The sequence below is a fragment of the Diadema antillarum genome, unplaced genomic scaffold (assembly GCF_040938485.1).
Source record: "Diadema antillarum isolate AM-2024a unplaced genomic scaffold, OU_Dant_1.0 seq00002186_RagTag, whole genome shotgun sequence".
In the NCBI taxonomy this organism is placed as follows: Eukaryota; Metazoa; Echinodermata; class Echinoidea; order Diadematoida; family Diadematidae; genus Diadema; species Diadema antillarum.
The window spans coordinates 56,878-81,550 of record NW_027272823.1 but is presented as its reverse complement, the minus strand read 5'-3'; the positions used below and the strand labels follow the sequence as shown (position 1 = coordinate 81,550).

At 37.6% G+C, this 24,673-nt stretch overlaps 2 protein-coding genes across 2 annotated transcripts; one reads left to right on the top strand and one right to left on the bottom strand.

Moving 5' to 3' along the window:
• LOC139714183 (TATA box-binding protein-associated factor RNA polymerase I subunit A-like) lies at positions 1-5,502 on the bottom strand. Its single transcript, XM_071625900.1, has 7 exons — positions 5,340-5,502; positions 4,494-4,648; positions 3,375-3,439; positions 2,658-2,890; positions 2,143-2,255; positions 1,086-1,241; positions 1-213 (listed from the first exon to the last, which is right to left on the bottom strand). The coding sequence occupies exons 1-7, from the start codon at positions 5,500-5,502 to the stop codon at positions 1-3; spliced, it is 1,098 nt and encodes a 365-aa protein (XP_071482001.1).
• Positions 5,503-8,799: 3,297 nt separating this feature from the next.
• LOC139714185 (tetratricopeptide repeat protein 9C-like) lies at positions 8,800-19,405 on the top strand. Its single transcript, XM_071625902.1, has 3 exons — positions 8,800-9,170; positions 9,709-9,891; positions 19,259-19,405. Exons 1-3 carry the CDS (start codon positions 8,852-8,854, stop codon positions 19,375-19,377), a joined length of 621 nt encoding a protein of 206 aa, XP_071482003.1. The 5' UTR covers positions 8,800-8,851; the 3' UTR covers positions 19,378-19,405.
• The last annotated feature ends 5,268 nt before the right edge of the window (positions 19,406-24,673 follow it).

Below are 24,673 nucleotides of genomic sequence, written 5' to 3'. Positions count from 1 at the left end.
TCAATGCAAGACATGCACTATAATTGCAACATCTTCATACCTCTTCAAAACATCGAGTACACACTTCCCAAGCGCTCTCCATGCTGCAGTGTCACTGGAGCAGGTGGTATAGTCCAGCATGTTAAAGAGGGCAGGGAGAACCACTGAGGGACTGTCTACCAGCTCGGCGTACTCCAAGGTGTACTTCTCTGCTGGTAACAGAGATGTCAGCTTCTGATTAAGGACAAAATGACAAACAGAATTAACCCATTGAGGACGAGCTGATTTTACCATAACATGTATTTCCCATAGACACCTGCCCAAGTATACTCGGGACTCGTCTTCAGCGGGTTAAAAGATTATCATATACATTAATGACAACAATCTACCAGTAGCATACAACTGAAAACTGGATGATGGTTTCAAATTCAGTACCATTACCAGAGTAATCCTTGAATCAATTTTACAGTATTTTAGTTATTGTAATGACCAAAATGACAATGATGACGTATATTTTATGTTGCATTTTACAAATTAGTATACAAAATTAGCAGAGACGGTGCAGTATGAATACAAGATGTCATTGTTGTATATTCTGTCGAGTATGTTAATTGGTAGTGGGTTGTGGCAATGATGAGGAACATTTGCCTTGGTTGTCTTTGTGAAACGATCAATACATTTTCAAGTACAATTAACATTTTACGATATATTAATATATATGATTGCAAAGAGTTTAGAAAGCATTGATGTATATCCTATATGCAGGGTTAATATCAAACCCTTGAAATCTGCCGTTTCATCAGAGGACATGTTAAAAGGTATCCCTCCTTATCTTTTCCTACCTCACAAAAAAATGGAGGATGCTTTCCCCTCCCCCCTTAACTCGTACGTAACCTAACATGTTGCATCCATGGCTTGATTACTTCAACTGCAAATATTTGCACATGATTCTTCAACACTACTTGTGCTCACTGCAAATGACAGGCTTAATGTTCAAGTCTTGCTATTCAAGCAATGATATCTATCACATTGTGGATTGTACAAAAAGTCAAATACAATATGTCATTATCCACACAAATATATTAAAACACAGAGTGAGAAGACACCTTCAGTATTTGGAGTAGTTTAGCCTTATTGTCAGGTTGGTGCTCCTTGCAGTAGTTGTACAGATAGACGTGAGCATTTGGGTTTCCTGGGTGGGTTCGGCAGTAAGACTCCAGTAGCTCTAAACCCACATTGATATCACCAAGACTTTCATGGATCTGTCAGAAAAAAGAACATAAAAAACAAACAATAACATCGAAAACTCCCCTCTTACTCGAGAAAAAAAAATCCCTTCAGTATTAGCAAGTTCACTCAAGTTGACAAGCACCAACTAATTTCTTTCCGTAGAAAATCAAAACATGCAACAGGGCCATAGTCTGGTATTTGTCATGGATGCATGCTACAGTATGGTACAACATGCAAAGAAGGTGCTTGACATTTTGCATTCTACTGGTAAGAAGGATATGATTGCTATTTAATTTAAAAAGTATATTAGTAAAGGAAAAAAAAGGAAAAAATAAAATAAAAACACCTACTCAACTGTGGCTTGTTGCAAGCAGAACCACATAGAATGTTGACCAAATCATGCAATTAAGAACACTGCAGCTACAATGCCTGAGATGAAACAGTCTGAGAAACATGTTTTTGTGTAGCAATAACATGTAAAGAATGATAACAAAGGAAATCATTATCTGGAATCTTTGAGACTCACATTTATCAATAGAAGTACATTCACACCAATAACCAACAGTATGAACACACTACTGACAATCTTGTGTTTTTTTAGACAAGGTTGATCAGTAAACGTGAACAGAACTTGTAAGTCGTTGTGAAGGTTATAAACCGTTATTTGATTATCTGAGATTCACATTACTTCCAGCTGCTCATACAGAACTGTCAGTTATATCGTGCATCACTGATCATCATAACTTCTCTCATAAATGAAATAGCCTAAAAAGGGATGCACTTCCATTGATTTTAAATTAATGTCATATAATTCACTGGAGGAAAAAAAATAGAAATAAAACTCTCTGGAGATTAAAACTAAACAGACCCACCCTAGAAAGTTACACTGGAGAAGTACAAAGATTACACTATGCTCATTCTATTTTTTCTAACCTCCACTGCTTTGGTCACAAACACATCCCAGACGCCAGGTTCGTCAAATTTGAGGTTCCACTCTTTTAGGGCATTTTTGGCATGAGTATCTGCAGAATCCGAAGTCTCCTCTCCTTTAGAAAACAAATAACAATCATATGGGAGTAATCAGACTGTCACGGTACTGCTGAACACTGATATTCAAACAACTTTAATGCAAAAAAAAAAATGAATATTTGATTGTAAGGGTAAAGGAAATATACAGAGAAGAGATTAACAATCCTGTTCTAAACATTGAATTTGATATCCTAGATTAGAAGTTTTGTCACTCTTTTATTTCTTTTGTAAAGAACTGAATTCATATGAAAAAAGAGCACACTAGATCAAGTGGAAAAAACAATAGGTCTCTGAGGAAATGACAAATCATTTTGACGGCTGGTGAAAATCTTCTGTACAAAAAAAAAAGTATACATATATATATACGTACAATTATATTTATGTATGTAGAATAGAAATGTGCCACCATATAAGCATACCTGCCACTTTCCGTTTCTCTTCACACCAGAGGATGTACTCAATGAGACCTTTGTACAGTGAGGCCATGTGTTCCCAAAAGTCCTCTTGTGCAGCGTCAGTACTGCCCGCCATAAACGGCAGCCTCTGAGAGATGGTGTCGTGAGCCCTCTTCAGCTCTCCCTGGCTCAGATGGTAGAGGGCGTGCTCCAGCCGCTTCTTCTGCCGGTTTCTGTTATTGATCTTGGTCATTCTCCTACAGAAGTAAATGAAAGGGGGAAAAAATAGGAACAAGGGGGAGTAACAAAAATCTAAATATGGCTGCAAAACCAGTCTCAGATAAGCAGGTGTTTTCATGTGACAAGGGGAGTGAGTCAAATATTTTAGATAATAACAGAAACATTTTAGGGTACAAGGTGACAAAATAAGTTTACAAAACATTCATACTTTAATCTACAAAAGACTATCACTCTGCATCTGACCTTCCTTGAGTATGTAATACCCATTTCAGTGTCCCGTCTCTTAAACCCAGTAAAATGTTTAATGAAACTACATTAGAGATCAATTCCCCCAACATTTAAACAAGAACGACATATTTGCAACTAAATGTAACTGCCTCAGACAATCTAAGTTACAGAGGTATTTAAACTAATCAGTATCACTTGGATTGAGAAATTGGTTAAATTCATAACATTCTTTCTTTTTTAAGATAACAACCTACATATAAAAACATTACTTACTGTAATAACTGTTCCACAAGTTCCCGACTTCCTTGAGGGTGATTCTGGAGGACATGTGTGCCACACTAAGAACACAAGGAAAATTCGAGAAAAAAAATGGAAAAGAGGTTTTAGCCCGTCATTTTTTGGTTATCTCCAATATGACTGCAGCACATAAAATCCTGGCACCATTTTAGCATGCCAATAACTAATGAGGAGAAAATATTGATACATATTATTGGACCTAGAATTTGGCTTTACTGGGATATGAAGGCAAAACTTGATTTGGAACTTAATTGAAAGTGTAAAATATGAAAATGGACAAGACATTTTTACTGCCACTTCGGGGAACTTAAATGAAGTTTATGTATGAACTTATGTCTATAAAAAAAAAATAATTAGAAAAGCACTCTAAGAGCGCAGACCTCCACCAAGCAGCTACTTTCCACCTATGATCTTGCTCTTCCAAAAGATATTTTTCTCCTCTCCACGTACACCACTGGGGAAAAGCTCTTTGGGCTCTTCCATAGAGATCAGTGATTTCCACCCATAGGTATACATGCTGAAAAATCGCCCGATTTCCCAATATAGAAGCCTTTGTTACGTCATAAACCTTCAGCTGCGCGGCGCGCCTCGCGCTAGCAGAAACTAGAGCACGCACCTTGGCACGCACTTTAGTGCGTGTTTGAAAACCTCAAAAATGCGCAGCTTGAACCCCCAAGTTCATTGACCCTACCTGTTAAAATATTAAAAATCCTTCATAAATTCCCCAAAGATTCTTGGATCACCACCAAAATTTTATCATTTGTTACTTGTGTCATTCTCAACCTTTCCTGTAAGTTTCATCCAAATCCATTCACTACTTTTTGAGTTATTTTGCACATGGACAAACAAACAAACAAACTAACAAACAAACAAACCAACAAACCAACGGTAATGAAAACATAACCTCCTCCCTTGGCGGAGGTAATATTGAAAGTACTGTTGTGATGGCACTAGATGGAGGAAACTTACAGTGATATTCGAGAAAAGGATAATACATGTACAACTATTTCAGATAATGGTCTTTTGTCCTGTGATGAAAGACAGAGAGAGAATGAATTAAGGAATACTGATATGGCACAACTGGTGACCACTTACCTTCCAGTGGTAGACTGTGTCTGGGTGCTGATAGAGACAAATGGTCTGTAAGATTCTACTTGCCTCCTCCCATTTTTGCGCCAGCATGCACTCTTTCAGCAGGGCCAACATTGCCTCCATGCTGGAGCTCTCCTGTGATTCCTGGAACAAATCATCTGCAACAAGGGTTAGAAAGATAAAGGAGGGAATTGCACTTGTACATATTATGCACCACCGGCTTCACATGCACTCAAGTTACACCTCGGCATAATATATCCAGTTTTGGACGCTGCTGAGTATCCACGTAGAAGTAGAAATAGAGAGGCTGGTGATGCACTGGGCATGAGGAGAGAGAGAGAGAAATTATACCATTCATTTTAAGAAAATTCCAAATCATTCTATAAAAATCAATTTATCTCATAAATCTAATCTTTGCCAAATTGCAAAGCTTTAAGCCACTGCAGGTACTGGAGGGTGGAAAGCACCCAAGCAGAAGTTTGTGGTTTGTTTTGACTATGAGAAGTATGTACCAGCATTACAAAATATAATATCAATATAAATTTATGTAACGTTTACCAAATATAACCATTGCCATGTAGTTCCCCTCCCCCCCCCCCCCCACTAAAAGAACACGACATTGCAAAACATTACAATCTTACACAGATAATTGTTCTGCTTTCATTTAACTTATTTCCAAGGTATATTGATACTCATTTATTTCAGCTGTTGCACTCAGCAAAAAAAAAAAAAAATGCAGCAAAGGACAACAAAATATGGGATAAATACACTGAATATGTTAAAATCTAATGTCACAAATTGACTCACTTTTCAAAGCACTGTATATTTCAGGTTTCCAGGTTCTCACACCTTCAATATCCTTGGATCTCCTTTTTGAACTTCTCTTTACTTTGCGATCCTCATGCTTTATCCTCAGAGTTGTGTTTTTGTCTGTTGTGACTCTCTTTCCTGATTTTTTCTTTCTCTTCAGAATCATCTGTGTTTCCTTTGAGGTTTTCTTGGATGATGGCATGATGAAATTAACAACAAATCTGTTTGAGGAAAGTAATAGATCGAAATCATAAATGTATAAACTTCACATCCAAATGACAGATACATCACAATTACCAAGAAAATTTATAACAAGTAGATGTTGATGTGGTCTAGTTCTACTTTCTGATGTCACTACCTGTCCCCTTTGTTTTAATTGTCTGAAACTTTTTCTAGCTCCACTGGCTGTCCCCACTTAGGACTAGATGTCATTAACAAATAACCCATATGATTGTTATTTTTGTCTACACATGTGCATTGTTGAGTTAAATATGGCATACAAAAATACATTAAAATGTTGTCTCTACAAAAATCCAGTGATTAGTACAACCTTCAAGCTGTATTAAATTGACTGCAGTAACTCAAGCGCAACTCAACCACAAACATTGCTACCAACCAGGACTACATGATTAATTCTGCATGGAATAAAAATATCTTAGAAATACAGTGTAAACTTCATAGATTAATGTAAGAAATACTGCTTAATCTTCCACCTATAGATTTAACACAGAAATAATTGAAGAGGTTTCATTAAAAAAAAGCAACCTAGATCTAATGATGTAATATTGTTAGGATTTATATGCAGCAGCACAAACAGGCACTAAATGAAAAAAAAAAAAAGTTTCTCTGCAGGTGATGAAGTTGACCGAAAGATCGGTCTGTATCTGGTCGTCGGGGATATGTTCCGCAGAGACTGCATCTAGCATCTGGCTTCACGGATCCCCTCCTATACCGGAGGAGAGCGATAACGTCTGAAAAATAAAAGGCTCCTCCGGACAGACGGATCTTTCTGTCTAGTGATGAAGCACAAAGTCCAAATAGTATAATTTTCTTTGATGTAGATCTACTTGCACTTGAAACAGACCAAAGTTTTTTACAGTGATTTAAATGAAAAAAAAAAAAATCCCTGTGAATGGACCATTTCTTAAGCTACAGTCCGCATCTGAAATGGTGTCTATGGTGATATCAACGCCTTTAAGTATAAATCCATATCCAGATTGCATAAATTGACCACCCCATTGAACTCTTTAGGCTCGTGAATCATGATTGGATCTGTTAAATGGCCCTCTTCAAGGTCAAATTTACATACGACCCTTCAATTGTGCATGTACTTAGCTTACAACCGCAACACATAATTCCATATACGTGGGACTGAATCAATGTGCTTTCTTGTGAACGGCTCAAGTGGAGCGATCTTTACGTCCTCGAGTTCTGCGAAAGGCGGGGTTAGTGATTTGAATTAATATCATAAATTACATACCACATGGGAGCTCCGAATTCTCAAATTCTAAGATAGATGGAAGTTAAATAGTATGGTTTTCAGGTTGTTTGACCATTGGTCAGCTGCCGCTTTCTGCTAATGTCAGTCGAAGTCCTGATGAATAGTCCCAAACGTTAACATTGGCGTTAGTCAATTCGTGCATATATTCCCCAAACTCCCAACTCCGCAACCAACTGGCAACGTGCATGCCGTGCACGTGTAGCATGAAGCAGTGTATCCCTTAGCCTTGGCCCCCTTTACTATTCAGATTACAACCCAGTACAACCTCCTCCTATCATACTAAGTTACCTTGGGACATGGTCATGAACATGTTTAGTAACACCAATTGCCATGCCAACCGGTTTATGCTATCTATCATTAGTACGGTATCAGTAACTGGCATAACTATTAATAATATCATTCAAGTGAATAAAATAGTGTTGATATGCGTAAGCATATGATAAATTAAGCATTTTCATCATGCTTGTCACCTGAATGCTTCTTCTTCTTTCATTAAAGTACATCAGTCTTACTAGTGTAGAGTATACACTGTATAGTCGTACTGAGTGCAGTGAGGTGCGCAGTCAAGGGAACACGTGAATGCTTGATTGGTTCCAGACCGTCTGGATAGGATGGAGTACCAGTAAAATTAGACAGAAAGATCCGTCTGTCCGGAGGAGTCTTTTAAATTTTTGACGTTATTGCTCTCCTCCGTATAAAGGAGGGGATCCATGAAGCCAGACGCAGTCTCCGCGGAACATTCCCCGACGACCAGATACAGACCGATCTTTCGGTCAACAGTAAAATATACCTTGAAGAAGAAGAAGCAGAAGAAGATTGTATTTGATAGTCTAGTAGTCTGCATGTTGCTAGTTTCTTTCAGATCAGACTGGACTGGGTCTGAATGGGCTGCAGGCACTCGTGTGTTTTGTGAATGTATATACCGTGTAAACATACAGATTTACACATAGTCGTAGACCAGAGCTGTGCAGCTGTGTTGCCACTAACTGTACTACTAGTATTAGTAAATTTACCAGCAAATATAGATTCAGATTAGATAGCTCAGCTCGGTTAATTAAGGTTTTAACATGAACAAAGTTCCAATGTAAAAAACCCACACCTTGGTTCGACCTCCCGTGGTGAAATTTGACTGCACGCAAAAGCATAGCATAGGTTTTACATGTTGCGTTGCCGGCTGTCAAATTTTGGACGGCATTTAGTATGGTTGAATTATGGGCGGCTTGCTTTACTGTATTTCAATGAGCAGATGTGTATTATTCCCCTTTTGGTTTGTGTGCTGTCAGACACTCGAGCAACAACACTCAATATTAACTAACAATACTCATCGTCTCGTCTGGCACGATAGCAAAGGGTTCATTGTTCTCATTAAATCGATATCATTAATATAATGTCTAGCATAATGCCTATAATAAGTCAAAGAAGATCATAATATTCAGATTCAGAATATGTTCCTCATTTAAATGTGGTCAAAGGGGATGAAAAGCATGTAATGGTTTTATACTAGTAGTAATCGGTAACTCAGTAACTGTGAAGATTGTTATTATCATTACAGGTGTTAGTGTTCACAATTTCATCAATGTCATTGGCATTGGTCGAATAAGAATTAGTAATACATGTAATGTCATTGTCATGACACCGGTACTGACAAATGATTGATAATGAACTCATGAAGATTATGATCTATTCTGTATCATTTCTGGCTTTGTTCAATGGCATAACAGTCCTTAAGACAAGAGCAGAGACATACTATAATTATAATGAAGATAATTTGTATTTCTTTTGCTGTTGTGTTCTTTGATATAAGTTGAAAACAGTCACACGTGGTACAAGAATAAAACTGACTAGAAAATTTTACTGGTACTATTTATGACCAATGCTGTCAAATATTCAACATTTCCTAGCTAATATGCATACACAACTGAGTTGACTAAACTTTTTCTTGTCAATAGGTTTATGTAATTTGACGGGTGTTCATCAGAGACTGAAAGCACAAATCTGGAACTGGAAAATACAGAGATAAACCCAGACAGAGAAAACTAGATCAGTAAGAATGGCGGAAGGAGGGTCATCCAGTGCTATCGTGGCAACAGATTTCCCTTCCCCACTGGAAAGGATATCCAAAGCAGAAGGATACAAATCAATGGGCAATGAGCTCTATAAGGGTAAGAACTACAAAGCTGCCATCGGCAAGTATCACAGAGCGCTGCTCCAGCTGAAGGACTTGGACCTCTCTGCAAAGAGGAAGGAGATGAGGTCAGTGTTTGGAGTTCAGGGTTCATCTGCAGAGGAGCAGACCACACCCCCAGTACCCAAGGAGTTGCTTGACCAGGCAGCAGCCCTTGAGACAAGTTGCCTAAATAACCTTGCAGGTAGGATTCACCATGGCTGTGATTCTCTTGTGAAATGAATAACAAAATGGTATCATGTCGCATCATTGTCAATCAATGTTGCTTTTGCATTTGATAAGTTTGGACAGGGAGTCAGAGTGAATTTTATGATCACGCTGCTATGATCAAGAAGTACATTTGAGGAAGAAATAGCATCCACTGTAAATAACTTTCGTTGCACATCCTGTTTTAATATGTTTGGTATGGTAGAAATATTGTATCCTAGTTCTAAGGGTATGAGTTGTCTTTGTTTTGTTCTGTTTTTTTCTCGCACAAAAACTGCTCCCTTAGAAGAGCAGGTAAGTTGAAGCACAGTACCAGCTCCCTCAGAACATGATATTTAAATTGAGTATGGTGTGACATGAAGGAGGCTTTTCAGTTAATTTTCTAATGTTGAATAGTGAGATACATATATGACCATTAAAGTACTTTGGTCAGTTATAGTCAGTTGAGAGTAATGTGGACATATGAAGGGTTTGCTGCTGCCTGTGTGATAATATCTGTATCCTTATCCCTCCAGCCTGCCTGCTGCAACAACCAGAGCCAAATTATGCCAAAGTAGAACATTACTGCTGCAGAGTACTTGCAAACAGCCCCAGCAACGAGAAAGCCCTGTACAGGAAAGGTGTCGCCCTCTATCACATGCGGGACTATGAGGGGGCATTTCAAAGCCTATCTTTGGCACAGAAACTATCATCAACAGGTTAGCTTTCATCACTATATTTGCGTATAGGTGAAGATGGCCCATGTTGACATCTATTGCGCAACTTGTTTATAGAAGAATACATTTTTATGTGCACTGTGGCCTTGTTATTTGTTTTGATGTGTGTGTGTGTGTTTGTGTGTGTTCTCTTAAACGGCTTCAATCGGGGATATTGTAATATTTCACTCCTGGCAACCGAGGATACATTTCACACCAGGAATATGCCTATTCAGAGTACCGGTATTTAAAATAAATCAAAAAGTGCCCTGTTAAGACCCGAGGGGTACGTTGTACCTTAGGTGTGTATAAAATGCACTTGCCCATTCTGCATGTTTAGTATCTGATCTGTATGTACGCGAATAGTTTTCACACTATTCAAATTGTGAAATTTGAACATTTTTACACATATCCTCAATTGATTTGTATGCACCTGCACACTACATGAAACCTGATTATTACTCACTAAACTGAATTTAAGTTTTTGTTGTTGCTGTTGTTGTTTTGTGTGTGTGTGTGTGTGGTTCTCAATTTTTCAATGAGTCAATTCGTTGGAATAAACATATATAGATTTTGTTTTTTTCCAGAAACAAATAATGGAATATGCACTGTTCTCTTGAGCAAACAATCATATCCCCCTCAAAGCATCTTACAAGAATAGTGTGTGTATGTATGTGTCTGTGTGTGTGTGTGTGTGTGTGTGTGTGTGTGTGTGTGTATGTATGTGTCTGTGTGTGTGTGTGTGTGTGTGTGTGTGTGTGTGTGTGTGTGTGTGTGTGTGTGTGTGTGTGTGTAGTTGTTGGAAGTGATGTTGTTTTTCTAAGAGTATTATTGAATAAGGTGTACACAATTGTAAATGCACTTTGTTAACTTCTTGAATGTTTTTATCCCATGTTTGTGTAACATGCATAGTGGGAGAAAGGTTTGTGATAACGCCATGTGCATTTAGTCCTTGTACAGGTCATGGCTTGACAAAAGAAGAGCCTAGAAAGAGGAGAGTTGTAAGGAAGGCAAGTAGTGACAATTGAGTGGCAGCAGTGAGCTGGAAGTTAAAGTTGCACTAGTGGAGACAGGAGAAAAGGGAACAGAGATAATGAACAGAGTGAAAACGAGTGAAAATGAAAGAGTTAGAATGAGATAAAAGGTTTGGACATCATTGGAAGGACAAAGATGAAATAAAAGAGAGGGGGAGAGGGAGAAGTTGAAGGTTGGAAAATCATGGAGATGGGAGAGGGAAGTGAAGATTCATGAAATCAAGGAGGAGAAATGAAATCGGTTAGCGATGTGAACTATGAAACGCGAAATCAGAACGGCAAATGGAGGAGAAATTGGGAAGGAAAGAGGTATGTCAAGGAAGGGTGAGAGTCTTTTTAGCTCACCTGAGCCGAAGGCTCAAGTGAGCTATTGCGATCGCTCTTCGTCCGGCGTCCGGCGTGCCTCGTCCATCGTCCATCGTCCGTCGTCCGTCGTGCGTAAACTTTTTACATTTTCATCTTCTTCTTGAGAACCCCACGACCGATTTTCACCAAACTTGGCAGGTAGCATCCCTAGGGGGATAGGATCTCAATTTGTTCAAGTGGGCACCATGGCCCACCTGGGGGGCCCCAGGGGGGCCCAAACACCCTAAAATTAAGGAATCTTTAAAAATCTTCTTCTCTAGAACCAGAAGTGATAGGGCTTAGTTGATACTATGAGTAAGTACATTGATGACTGTAGTTTCAAGTTTGTTCATGGGGGAATCAGGGGTGCCCCCCTTGGGACCCAGGGAGGGGGGTGGGGAGGGGTCCTAATGGGGCCTAAATTATACATTTTCATCTTCACTTTGAGATCGCCATGTCTGATTTTCACCAAACTTGGTAGGTAGTATCCCTCGGGGGATAGGATCTCAATTTGTTCAAATGGGCACCATGGCCCACCTGGGGGTTCCCCAGGAGGCCCAAACCCCCTAAAATTAAGGAATCTTTAAAAATCTTCTCTAGAACCAGAATTGATAGGGCTTATATACTATGACTTAGTACATTGATGACTGTAGTTTCAAGTTTGTTCATGGGGTTGGCGGAATCAGGGGTGCCCCCCCCCCCCCCTCCCTTGGGACCCAGGAGAGGGGATGGGGAGAAGTCCTACAGTTGTAATGGAGCCTGAATTGTACATGTTTATCTTCTTCTTGAAAACCTCATGATGAATTTTGACCAAACTTAGCAGGTAGCATCCCTAGGGGGATAGAATCTCAATTCCTTCAAATGGGCACCATTTCCCTCTTGGGGCCTCTTGGGGCTTCTTGACTCACCTCTTTCCATCCCAATTATTCCCCCATTTGCCATTTTGATTTTTTGTGTTTCATAGTCCACATCGTTCACTGACTTTGTTTCTCCCCCAACAGAAAAAAGAAAATCAGAAAATGCTGCTCTTACCCATATATTAAGGGTGACCCTTTCAATGATGTCATGTGTGTTATTGTTAAGTCAATGAGGGACATCCAATGCAAGTTTCTCTGATGTTCTATTTATTTTTTTTTTGTCTTGATACTCCATTATTTTACTTCTTTGATGTTTTTTTTTTAGTCAATGCATATAATCCATCAAGACTATGAAGCATTTTAGGTCCATCCTGAGATATATATCTGTTTATATCAGTATGTTTGATAATGGCATGGTTACAATCTTTAAGATTATGTACTCTTGATTAAACACCCATGCATCATTAAATTGCATATAGGAGTTTGAGAAGCATAAAGCAATGAATGAGTCTCGCTGATAGAGATTTGTCTGTTTAGATAGTAACTGGACAATTTTGTGAAGAATTTAAAAAAAATGAAACAAAACAAAACCTTTATCTGGAAGAATAATATTCAGTTCAGTTTTAAGTGGTCCTGAGCTAGATAAATGTATGTGAAAGGCTTTTGACAAAAAATGGTGTCACCCCAATAGGCATGGTTTCTAAAGTCTTAGAGAGTTGTTATTCTGCTTTGATGATTTGACCCAAAAAATAAATATGATAAGTCTTTAATATGTATCAAAGAAATAAACTTTTTGTTTCTATGAAGAATGTTTATGAACAGAACCAATTAGAGCAGAGCCATGCAGAATTTTCCCCCCAAGAAAATGTGATGCCAATAATTTTTACAAAACATGCTGGTGCATCATAAAATTTGTAATTTGTACTTTGACTTCAGTTGTACTCTTGATGAATTCCATAAGCTCCATGAATTATTTCTTTGATTACTCTTCGTAGAAAATTATAAAATGGGCCTTAGAATCTCTGCAATCTGATTGGTCAATTGTCATGCATTGATTTTAACTGATCCGTGAGCCATGTGTCCAGGAAAATCCGAACGCATGGCTCAAGTTTTGTATAGTGTTGTAGGTGTACCAGACGCATGATGGGGAAAATGGTTGCATAAAATTCATGAATTTACGGGCCCATTTTGTAACACAAATGATGCACAGGCCTGTTCTCTTGTCTTCGGAACAGTCTAAAACCCACTTGCTGCGTTCGTGGGTTTAAACAGTTCCAAAGTTAAACTCATGCATCCAATTCTCACCGATCCACTCAGTCCTGTGCATCATTTGTATACAAAACCATGCTGTAGACCTTGGCATGTATTTTTTTTTATTTTTTTATGCAAAGACATAGTCTTCCTTGGCTTGTAGGACCTCTTTAACGAGTGAAAGTGCTCATTTGTGTTCATACCCCATTAATATACAGTATGCCCCTAAAAAAATTACAACGGATTTTGGCATTGATAACACCCAATATGATTAGACCATCTAAATGCTACTTCAGGATCCTGAAATATAACATCTTAGCTCTGTTTTGCAGAAAACCCCATTCAATTTGGTTAAGTGGTCACAGAGAAATGTGGATTATTGTAAAGCATGTCTTGAGTCTGATTCTTCCAAGTTTAGCACTTGGATGCTCTTGAAACTGCATATTAATGTGTGAACACAATAGATAGAACTTGGAGGGAAGAGATTCCTGACATGAAGCCATCCACTGAAGCAAATTGAATGAGGTTTTCTGTAAGATGTGGGCAAAGAGTCATAGTTTCATACCCTAACATCGTATTTGGATTGATTCACCATTTTTAAAGTTATTGTAGCAGAGGGTACCGTTGTAATTTTTGGGGGGACATACGGTAAAGGTTGTGCCTTCGATGTTTATAAGGCAGACTTGGTGAAATCATATTCAAAGCCAGGAGTACTTGGTACATTGATATAGCGCCATCTATAGTTCAAAATTAGGCAGTGTCCAAGGTACAGATAGGAGCATAATGGTTTCTATATCTTCAGTAATTACTCTTCATCGTACAAGTTTTGAAATTGACTTTATCAGTCACAAATCTACCTGGGAATGTCACTATATTATGATAGTTGATGTGTTAGTGTCACTTTCGCTTTCACTTTTATCAAATTTCATATGCATAACCGAGCTTATTACATGTATTTGTTATTGTTATCAATATTACTCTCGATGTTGTCATCATTACCATCATTTATAAATAGGTCTCTCCTAGGTCCGCTGCTCTCATGTAAGAGGAATCTTTGTGAAACTGGTCACTCCTATATCCTTTCCTCTGTGGAATCACCCATCTTTTCTCACTCAAGTTGTAAGATGAAGAGTGTTATTGTTACTACTATTACAGTTTATATTGGCATACTAGTAATTGTAACATTCTCGAGATTATAATCAATATTTTTAGCATGATTATCACGTTAATTCCAGATACAGTATTCAATTCAATTGTTTATATTGTTCTTAGCAGGAACAGAAGTGGTAAGACACGTATGGTAGTGGGATCCTGAATTTTTGAATGTGCAGAACCTGTAAGTAGCCCTTTAAAGGTCGTCCAGGAACAATCCCCTCACTCTTTACTGCCGCACAGAGGGGGTTGGTTAGCTTCCCAAGTTCAGTCGGAGTTCAGCTTGTTCTTATGGTGTGCCTTTTGCCACAGCATGATTTCTCCTTTTTTTGTCCCAAGTTTTGACAAAAAAAAAAAGGTTGCCAGGGAGAGAGAGAGAGGAAATGAGAGAGGGAGAGAAAAAAAAAATGTCATACCAACATCCTTCCTACCTCAAGAAATGTACCCAGCTTTCACCCCTCTGAGGTAAAGAAATTTAGGTGGTGGGTGAAGAATGCTTTGCCAGTGTGAGGTGTATGTCCCATGAGAGAACCAGCAAGAGTTCTTTGTGTTGTTGTTTTTTTTTTATATAAAGCTGTGGTCCTCTCTGTAATTTGTTGGTTTTGTTGTTGTTATGGTGTTATGGTACTCCAGGATTTTCGATAGTGAAAGGTCTCTAGCAACAGCTGTAATGATAAATGTGGCAGCAATTGCATAAAGTGAAAGTATGGTAATTCCATTTATAATGGTTTTTTTTAGGTAAAGTGAGAGCCTGCTATTTGATCCTGCCAACATGAGATTCTTGTGGTCATGGCAGATCTATGTGTGCTTTGCTGGATGATGTACATTGTACACAGCAGATGTCCATATCCACACTCTTAGCCCATGTGATGAAATCCTTCCCTTGTGACCACTTCAGGCTGAAAGTGAGAAATTACCCTCATTTTTTTTTTTTTTTTTTTTTAGGGCGTGTCTTTTTTTTTTTTGTAATTGAATGCAGTCAATGACAGGAATAGATACGTGAAGAAAAAAAATGAAAGACAAATTCCATGCATGGTTTAACCTGCTGAATACCAATAAATCATCTCTTTAGACATCCTGTAGAATCATCTCTGAAGGACATCTTTTGTTATATATCTGAGTAAAACAGGTTTACATCATCACAAGAAGACATGACATGTTGCCAAAATTCATCAAGGCCATGAGTGTTTTCTTGGAAGATAACAGTCTCTTCCTGATATAGCTGCAGATGATTCAAAGGCACCGTGTATTTTATTGCTGCCTCCAAATATTTTTATTGATAGACTGATCTCCAATTCTGCACATTTATGATTTTACTCTATATTCCCATTCGAAGTATGCTTGTCTCTGCTTATCAAAAGCCCTGTTTACCTTGGGGAACAGTGATTTAAAAAATTTCAAGATATGACATTTAATGCATGTGTAGGTTTGTTGTACCACAAAACATATAGAATTTTTATGATAAAGCCTGAATGATATTTTTCTCGATAAACTGTAACTTAAGAAAGTTTATTCTGGAAACATTGTTATTATAACTAGTGTGCACATTTAACAATACTTAACATTGATTTTACCACTTAAAATTTTTTACAGTGGTTGTTTCTATCCCTAATGCTTGGGGGAGGGGGGGGGGTTGTTGTTGTTTTTTCATCTGCAAATGGTAAATTATGCCTTTAAAGGATAAGTTCACCCAAATATATGTGTGGATATTGAGTGAATGCAGCAATATTGGTGGAACACATCAATGAAGTTTGAAGAAAATCAGACAACCCATTCAAAAAGTTATGAATTTTTGTAGTTTCAGTGCCACCATCGCTGGATGAGAAGACTACTGCAGTTTGTGACATCACTGCAGGACAACCCTTTAGAGAAAATATAATGAAAATTCAACAAAATTTAATTTTTAATGAAAAATACATATTGCCTTGTCTTCTTACCCATGTTCAGGGTAATATTGTTCCCCCTGTTTTATGGAGGAGGTATGTCAAGTGCTCTTTCATTTTGCTAGAAATATTAGAATATGTTTAGTTCTGTTTATGTTTTCTGTATATCATCCTTCATATGTGATGAAACAAAATGTTGCAGTTTTCTCATCCAACAATGGCGGCACTAAAACTGTAAAATTTCCTAACTTTGAACGAATTGTCCAATTTTCCTCAAACTTTGTCTGATATCTTCGTCTGATATTGCTGCATTCGCTCAATCCACACAAATATGCGGGAAAACTAGTCTGTTAATTTAGGGATGGGGAAAGTGGGTAGAGCTGGTTTCACACTGGTTTTCTTCTCATTAGGAGGATACTCTAGATGATTCAGGCAACATTTTATGTTGTTTTATTAACCTGTTCATATCTTACATCTCATGTGGTCTTTGCTACAGTTTGTAGTGCACTTATCACCTTTGCTATTATATGTCTATATTATTGTCTTGTTGAATCTTCATTCAAGACATTATCTGATTGTACTTGACCCCTCTGACAGCATAGATTTTCTTATGATCGACAATTCTCGCAATCTAACCATTATTATTTTATATTTTATATACTGTACTTGTATCCATTCCTTTGCATGTGCATATATTTGTACACGATATCATGTAGACTGGCTGGTTATGCTTTAGATGGCAGTAAATACAAGTGCAGTCACCAACTTTGTTCTCATTAAGATGGATGCATATAATCTGAATTGATTCCAAATAAAAATTGAGTGATATATCGGGTGATGATAAATTATCTTAAAAGTACACAGAGCATTCAAAGTAGCAAAGAGGGAAGGAGATAGGTTGAAAGGAAATGAAGTTTCAATTGCAATCATGATGGATATTGCCATTAAATTATAGATTTTGATATATAGATCTAAAATAGACAGAATTAATGGACAATAACTTTTTTTCTGTTGCTTATTACATCTCACATGGTACTAAGCAAACTTATTGACCTGAGGTATGATAATGATAGTGGGTATGATAGTGGGTAGGCTTACAGTAGGAGTATTTACTATGAGGCAATATCGATACCTTATTAGGAGTTGTTTGTTATCTTACTGGATTAAATGTGTAATTCTTGGTTAAATTTGGTGCATTTCAGTCTGTCTTTGTGGCTGATTAACAAAGCGTTTCTTTCAGAAAATGTGATCAAAATTCCATGCATTTCTCCAGCAAGTCGCCCTAGTGAGCCAGCATGAGAAATATTGAGTCAGTTGCAGCCTCCTCCTGTGAAAATCATCGCAAATTGGGATTTAAGTGCTTTAGCAGTTATTCACGAAATTGTGGAATATAAGCCACCGCTTTGTGTCACTGACCGGCAAATTGTGTATGGCTCTTCCAGCCGCATACCAGACAGAGTGGGGGGAGGTTCCTGCTAGCCAAATTTGTATTAAATTTGGAGCAGAATTTCTGCAGAGAGCTTTTGTCCTGGCACATTTATATACGTAATACACATATGTATTACTACATGCATATACATATGAATTGCATGACATGGTATTTGTGTTGTGTGTATACCAATTTTGTATGATAAATGTAGCAGCACAGTTCTAAAATGTATCACTCAGGGCATTCCTTTATCTTTGGCCATTAATTTCCTGATGATTTATGTAATTGACTATCTCCTATTGAGTCTTTGTGCCCAGACCTTCAATCTTTATTGTGTTTACATTTGCTTTCATTTCGAAAGACATTTGAGACGGCCATGGTAGTTTGATGTCCCAGTTACTGCACTGTGGGCAGAAGGTCGTTTTGAGGACCAACCTAGCCAGTAATATGCTTTCAGAACCAGCATATCTGCCTAGGATGTGGGATATTGGATTCCATGCCCGGAAACTTGATACCATAAACATTCCAATATTGTTTATGTGTATGATGAAGTGACATATATGGGTCACTGCAGTGTTTTGATATTGAACAAATGAAGGATGCCTGAGCAATGGTTAAGGATGATATATTAATCTTTCTGTTTTGCATTAGAGAGTACCTCTTGTCTCCGTCATCATGAGGTAGTTTGACACACAGAAACTACCAAAATGTTTGTCACTTCTTTAGCAAACACAAACATTACCATCTATTTGCATATCAAATGCTTTATAGGAACTCTTCTTGAAACTAGAAATTTGTGTTTCTACCTGAATATAGATGGGTGGTGAGAGCATCAGTGAATATATAGCACTATATCGTAGCCTGGATTGCAAGTGCATGTACTCCTGCAACTACAGACATGCACTCAATTTAGACAACCTGTGTTCTTTACTTTGTCTGATGGACTGCCTCAAGTGAAAAAAAAAAATTCCAACTGGTCCGTCTCTCTAAAGTGAAGCACCATTCCCTGTTCAAGTTATATAGTAGAGAAACAGTAAGGAAATCTTTTGTGAACAAAGCATGCATAGAATTTGTATACATTACAGAAAAGATCTTAATGGAGTCAATGGTGTCATCATCACACAATTATTCCATTGATTTGTATGGACAAGATACCTCAGTTTTCATGTTCTTGGTCCCTGATTTAGCAATCACCTCCTTCCACGTCCACTGTGGGGGAGTTATTGCAACTCGTAGTTATTTGATGATGGGTATACCATTTAGTTTTGATTTCATTTCATAAAAGAAGTTTAGTGAAGGTTTGTGTGCAGGTTGAACGGAGACAACATGTAGTGATGCAATGCCGTAATCACCCTATCTAATCGGCACTTGTAATGTTTCAGTTCAGCAATTTTTTGTTGTTTTTTGTTCCCTATGCAGATGCCAATGTGAAGAGATACCTGCAGCTCTGTGAGACAGCCATGAACAAACAGGCCAAGGAGGAGAGAACAAGATACAGAGGAATGTTTGACAAAATGGCCGCTCAGGGAGATCATTGACGCAGGCCATTTCGCACGGGACCACGTGTCAGGCACACAGACTCAAACTAAAGTTTTAAAGGGGCCACTTGTTCACAGAGACGAGTGCTGAGTGTACCAGACCGCCAGGATGACATGTGAAGGAGTTGTGCCGGCCGTTCCTTGTGCATCACTTTGATAAACCAGATGGCTGCTGATGTAGAAATGTGACCGGGTACAACAAAAGGATCCGAAAGTCGGGGGAAGTCGATTTTCTAAAAATGACATGACATTATTCCCTTACTCTTCCACTTTAATTCCATGGATAACATGACTCATAAAAGTAATCGGTTGCAGAGATATCAATGATTTTATGAGATTATGTTGAGGGGTCTGAGAAATCAGCGTTTCAAGAAAACCGCTTTCAAAGTTTTCCTTCCGACGCAATCGTGATCAAGGGGAGGTAAGACAGTTTTCACCTCTTGACAATAGAAGTTATGCTCCCAGCAACATTCACGATGTTCATTCAAGCTTAGCGCCAGCGGTCTACACTCGACCAGTCAGTAACCAGGATGCCACACACTGACCAACAAGAGTGCTCCCTCGTTGCTAGGGGCAGAGTCTATCTGCAGCGCTAAATCCAAATCTTTGGACACGTTTCTGTTCCATTGAAAGTCTGTAAATCATGGCCCAGAAAAATGCTGGGTTTTTTTTTTGCTTTTCCTTTGGTCATTTAGGTTCAAATTTCGACAAATGATAGACAAAACATAAGCCTAAAAATTTATGCCAAATGCAGAAATTTGATGGTTTTGACGGATTTTGATCATCTGACTTCATACTCGATATCCTCGGCTCAGCCTTCAGCGACTTCTGGATCCTTTTGTTGTGGCGGGTCACAAATTTAGTTGTAAATTGTAGTGAAACTACACTATATATACTTGAAATGATGTCTGGTGCTAGGGCACAATTTCACACATGACACAAATTACCTGGGCTCTTGAGGGGAGAGTGAATGAACACCCCTTCAATGTGAAAGTGGTCACAAATGCTAGTAACCCATGGGTGTTTCTCACCATAATATCTAACAGGAAATAAAACTCATTTGGGTTTTTATCATGGTGTGGAGGGGAATGACCTTTGTGTGATTGTCAAAAATTAATCGTGGCATTGAAATAAAATTCATCTTGCTATTATGCCCCCATTACCTTCTTCAAGATGATGGCATTGGAGAATCTTATTTACTGTATGCGCCCTATAATGTATTTCTCAGGATTTTTTTTTCTCAAATTTTGTGAGTCTGGTACTATTTGCAAATTTAATGACACACAAAAATTTTAATTCTAAACCGGACATGATTGTGATGTTCACATGATGTTCATTTCTCCATTCACTGCTGTACTTGACGATCGCAAATTTAACCACTCGTGAAATTGTACGGAGGTCTCAATTCCCCCAAAAATTAGACTCGCTAAATATATGGCGTACACAGGATGTGGCAAACCATTGTACTCAGGGGCAGTCCATCTCTCAGAAGCTACATCACAAAGAATGCTACAGTCAACTCCTATCATAACAAAGTCCTTGGGACTGGCAGTTTTCTTTCCTTATATCAAAATTTTGTTACAACCAAACAGATGAACGATAAAAAATACAGAGCTGATAATGTTGGGGCCTGAATTGTAACGTTGTTGTAACTGGAAATTTGGTTATAATCATGTACATTATAACAGGAGTGCACTGTACTTACTCGTATTGGCACCCAGTTTTCTTGTCAGTGAAAGAAGCAGCAATCAACTGCAAATTTTTTTTGAGGTCTCACAAATCAATCATTGCTTTATAGGAAATAATAACATGAATAATAAACATATCATAACCTCTGATTCATGCCGTTATTAAGCCCCAGCATTTTAAATTTAACATGTCTGCTTTGATCTGCTTTTGAGTAAAGGCTGTCAACATTCCAAGAATACAAAGTAAAATTTTTGGAATATAAGTGTATCATTACCAAACTTTGCATTAGTGTCTGCCAAACCCGGTGCTATGTGTATTTATAGATCCAAGCATGTGTGAACTTCAAGATGTTTCCAGTTTGCATCCAGATTTTGAGCGGGGAGTGAAATGTTGGTCTTGATCTCTCCCGAATTTTATAAAGTTCACTTATTTTACTCCACTTAATCAGAAATAGTGCTTTCAGTACAGTTTGTCCATGAAAGTTTGCATACACAGGCACGCGAGGACATGACTACATTTCAAAACAGTTTCACATGAACTCAATTATATTCTTGATGTATGGATGTATTGTTTCTCTGTCCAGAGTTGAGTGGCGTGTATGAATTTAATGTAGATGGACTCGAGTGCTGGTCTTCTGACTTATGGTCTTCTGACTTATGACTGGAGTAAACAACAATCAGTGTCTGATATGAATGGTAGAGCGTGCAGAGTGTTCCCCATTATTGAGGGGGGGGGGGGGGCATGCACATACCGGTAATTGACCCCATCAATGATTTTGGGGGGGGGGGGGCATAAGGAACCTAGCTAACTCCACAAGAGGGCAGAGGTCATGATCCAGATTGTGAGAGGCAAACACTCTCAACAGCTCAGGATTCAAAAACTAGTCTATACACATGTAGAAGGAGGCAGATTTGTCAATATAGCAATTTTTTAATATGTAGTAGATGCTCTTGATGAAGCATGTGTCTTATGTACTAAAACATGTTTAAAGTGCAATTTAAATTACAAGAAAAGCATGAATGTTATAATAAAATTGATTTCAAACCTCTCTGTGACCCTGTGCCAGTGGGGTTTTTCCCCAGTAAACTGGATTTTCATGAGTAGTTTGTTGATTGTATAGGGAAGAAAGTGTTGTGGTGTCGCTTAACTTGAGAGACGATTTATCGCAAAGAAAAAGAGGCAGACAATAAAAAAAAGATTAAGATAGTGAGGACGAGAAAAAGAGTAGGGAGGAGAAAGAAAAAGAGGAGGTTAGTTACACTGTTGGATGCATTTATGTATGTGAAAATGACAGCAGATTACTAGTAAAATGAAAATAGTATCTTCACATGGAAAAAAGATGCTTTTAAATAAATTGGGGTATGTTTGTTATTTTGAAGATTCATTATTCCAAAACACACAAATTCCATATATCTAGAGGTTTGTTACTCTGTAAATGAAAAAAATCTGTGAATCTGAACATTTGTGGTATTATTCCAAAAGTTCATAATTCCAAAAATGAAATCAGATTTTTTATTTCGAAGGTTCGTTAATCTGAAAATGAAATATGATTTGTTAATCCAAAAATGAAAAGATGGTGCATACAAAGGTACCTTCAGAGTTATAAACCTCATTTCATTTTCAGCTTAACAAACCTCCGGAATGATGAACCTTATTTCATTTTGGGATTAATGAACAGTGCAAATAATGAAATGTAGCCCTTTAGAACAGTTGTGATGCAATGAAATATTTACATACGAGAACTTATGGATGATTCTGGAGTCATGTGGCTCTGTATGCAATTCCAATCAACATCCGAGTTGACCTTAATGATTAGAGCAAGATCAAATGAACAGAATAGGAGTTACATCCCCGTTTAATGTATTTGGGGTTGTTCTGCCACTGCAGATCAGTCATTTTTTTTTTTTTTTTAAAGCTTGACTTGGAAAGCCGTAGCCGTGCAAAGTGTTGTTGGTCATGTGACATGTTCTGAAATGAAATGATATGATTTGTAATTCAAGAAAGTGTGCATGCAAATATTTTCATGCTATTCTATGAAACAAATTAACTAATATGATTGTGATTAAAGAAAAAAAAAAGACAATTCAGTCAGAATATACTGTAGTACACTGTATTCACTTCCTTTGTCTTGTGTGATATATGATAAGGGTTTAGTTAGTACAATGTATTTCAATTCCATTATAACAGTTGAGGTGAGGATTTAGCTTTTAACGTTTTGCAAGATATTCAGAAACCACTCTGAGATGTTGAAGAGCATGCTATTTTAAGGGGTATCAAAACTTTGTTGAAAATCCGTTTTGAAATGGCTGAGATATCATAAAACAAGGTGAAACAAAGAGATCCTAATAAAAAACGTGGCCTGTCAATTCCATTATAACAGCTGAGGTGAGGATTCAGCTTTTAACGTTTGTAAGATATGTGTATTCAGAAACCACTCTATGAGATGTTGAAAAGCATGCCATTCTAAGGGGTATCAAAAGTTTATTTGTTGAAAATCGGTTTTGAAATGGCTGAGATATCCAAAAACAAGGTGAAACAAAGAGATCCTAAGAAAAAAATGTGTCCTGTCGCCTTTTATCATCATCATTTTTTTTTGGATATCTCAGCCATTTGAAAACCAATTTTCATCAAACATTGAATCCTTCTTAAAATTACATGCTCTTTCATATTTCATAAGAGGTTTCTCATTATCTCACGATAGGAATGTTATAGACCTGAATCTCCACCTCAACCAGTACTGCACAGTCCCTCTAACTCCACCCTTGCCTACAATTACTAAGCAAACTAACACTGAGCCATCCCAAGCTCAAATGGTCACTTATATTCTTGTCCTTTAGGATAGACTTTGAGTTGTTTGCTGTAGCATACATGTATTCAAGTCTTATGTGTTCCTTTCTGACAAAAGTTGTTCCAGACAAGTAGAATACTGCATGAGGCTTGCCTGATGGAGCAGCAGTGTCCATGCAGAATACTGTAATTTAAAGTATTGAAATATATCATAGGAGGGAGCAGCCTTTGATATGAATATTTGATAATATATAAATATAAATGATGATATATACAATTTTAGTACATGCTGTATTTGTAAACTGATATATTACTTATGGACACAATAATTACCTAAATAGCAGGACATTGCAAGATGCTTTTTCCCCTTATTTGGACAAGTTTCATATACACTGTAGATTCATTTAAAAGACAATTGCACTTTACATACATTACATGCATTACATACATACACTTTACATACATTGCATATCTCTCTCTCTCTCTCTCTCTCTCTCTCTCTCTCCATATATATATATATATATATATATATATATATATATATATATATTGAGCATGCTAATAATCCTCAAACTTTTACCATTATTTTCTACTATGGAAGAAAGAGATACAAAAAGTATTCAGTGAATTAAATGGTTGTTCTGGGCTTTTAAAACATTCCCATTAATACATATGAAATGGCAAGAAGTAGGAAAACAAAACAAAAACATCAATGTATATAAATCTTATGATTAATTGACACAAAACATGAGTTGATGCAACTACTACAATTACACTAATAAACATGATTAACTATGTAGATGCATGTGGTGTTTCCAGT

What these genes read in the sequence shown, in the direction of transcription:
- LOC139714183 (XM_071625900.1), bottom strand. Translation starts at nt 5,502, where the DNA reads ATGCCATCATCCAAGAAAACCTCAAAGGAAACACAGATGATTCTGAAG. An exon ending in CTTGTGGAACAGTTATTACA is followed by an intron (nt 2,891 to 3,374) that starts GTAAGTAATGTT and finishes TTACTTCTGTAG; the next exon opens with GAGAATGACCAAGATCAATA. An exon ending in AGAGAAACGGAAAGTGGCAG is followed by an intron (nt 2,256 to 2,657) that starts GTATGCTTATAT and finishes TGTTTTCTAAAG; the next exon opens with GAGAGGAGACTTCGGATTCT.
- LOC139714185 (XM_071625902.1), top strand. Translation starts at nt 8,852, where the DNA reads ATGGCGGAAGGAGGGTCATCCAGTGCTATCGTGGCAACAGATTTCCCT. An exon ending in TTGCCTAAATAACCTTGCAG is followed by an intron (nt 9,171 to 9,708) that starts GTAGGATTCACC and finishes TTATCCCTCCAG; the next exon opens with CCTGCCTGCTGCAACAACCA. An exon ending in ACAGAAACTATCATCAACAG is followed by an intron (nt 9,892 to 19,258) that starts GTTAGCTTTCAT and finishes TTCCCTATGCAG; the next exon opens with ATGCCAATGTGAAGAGATAC.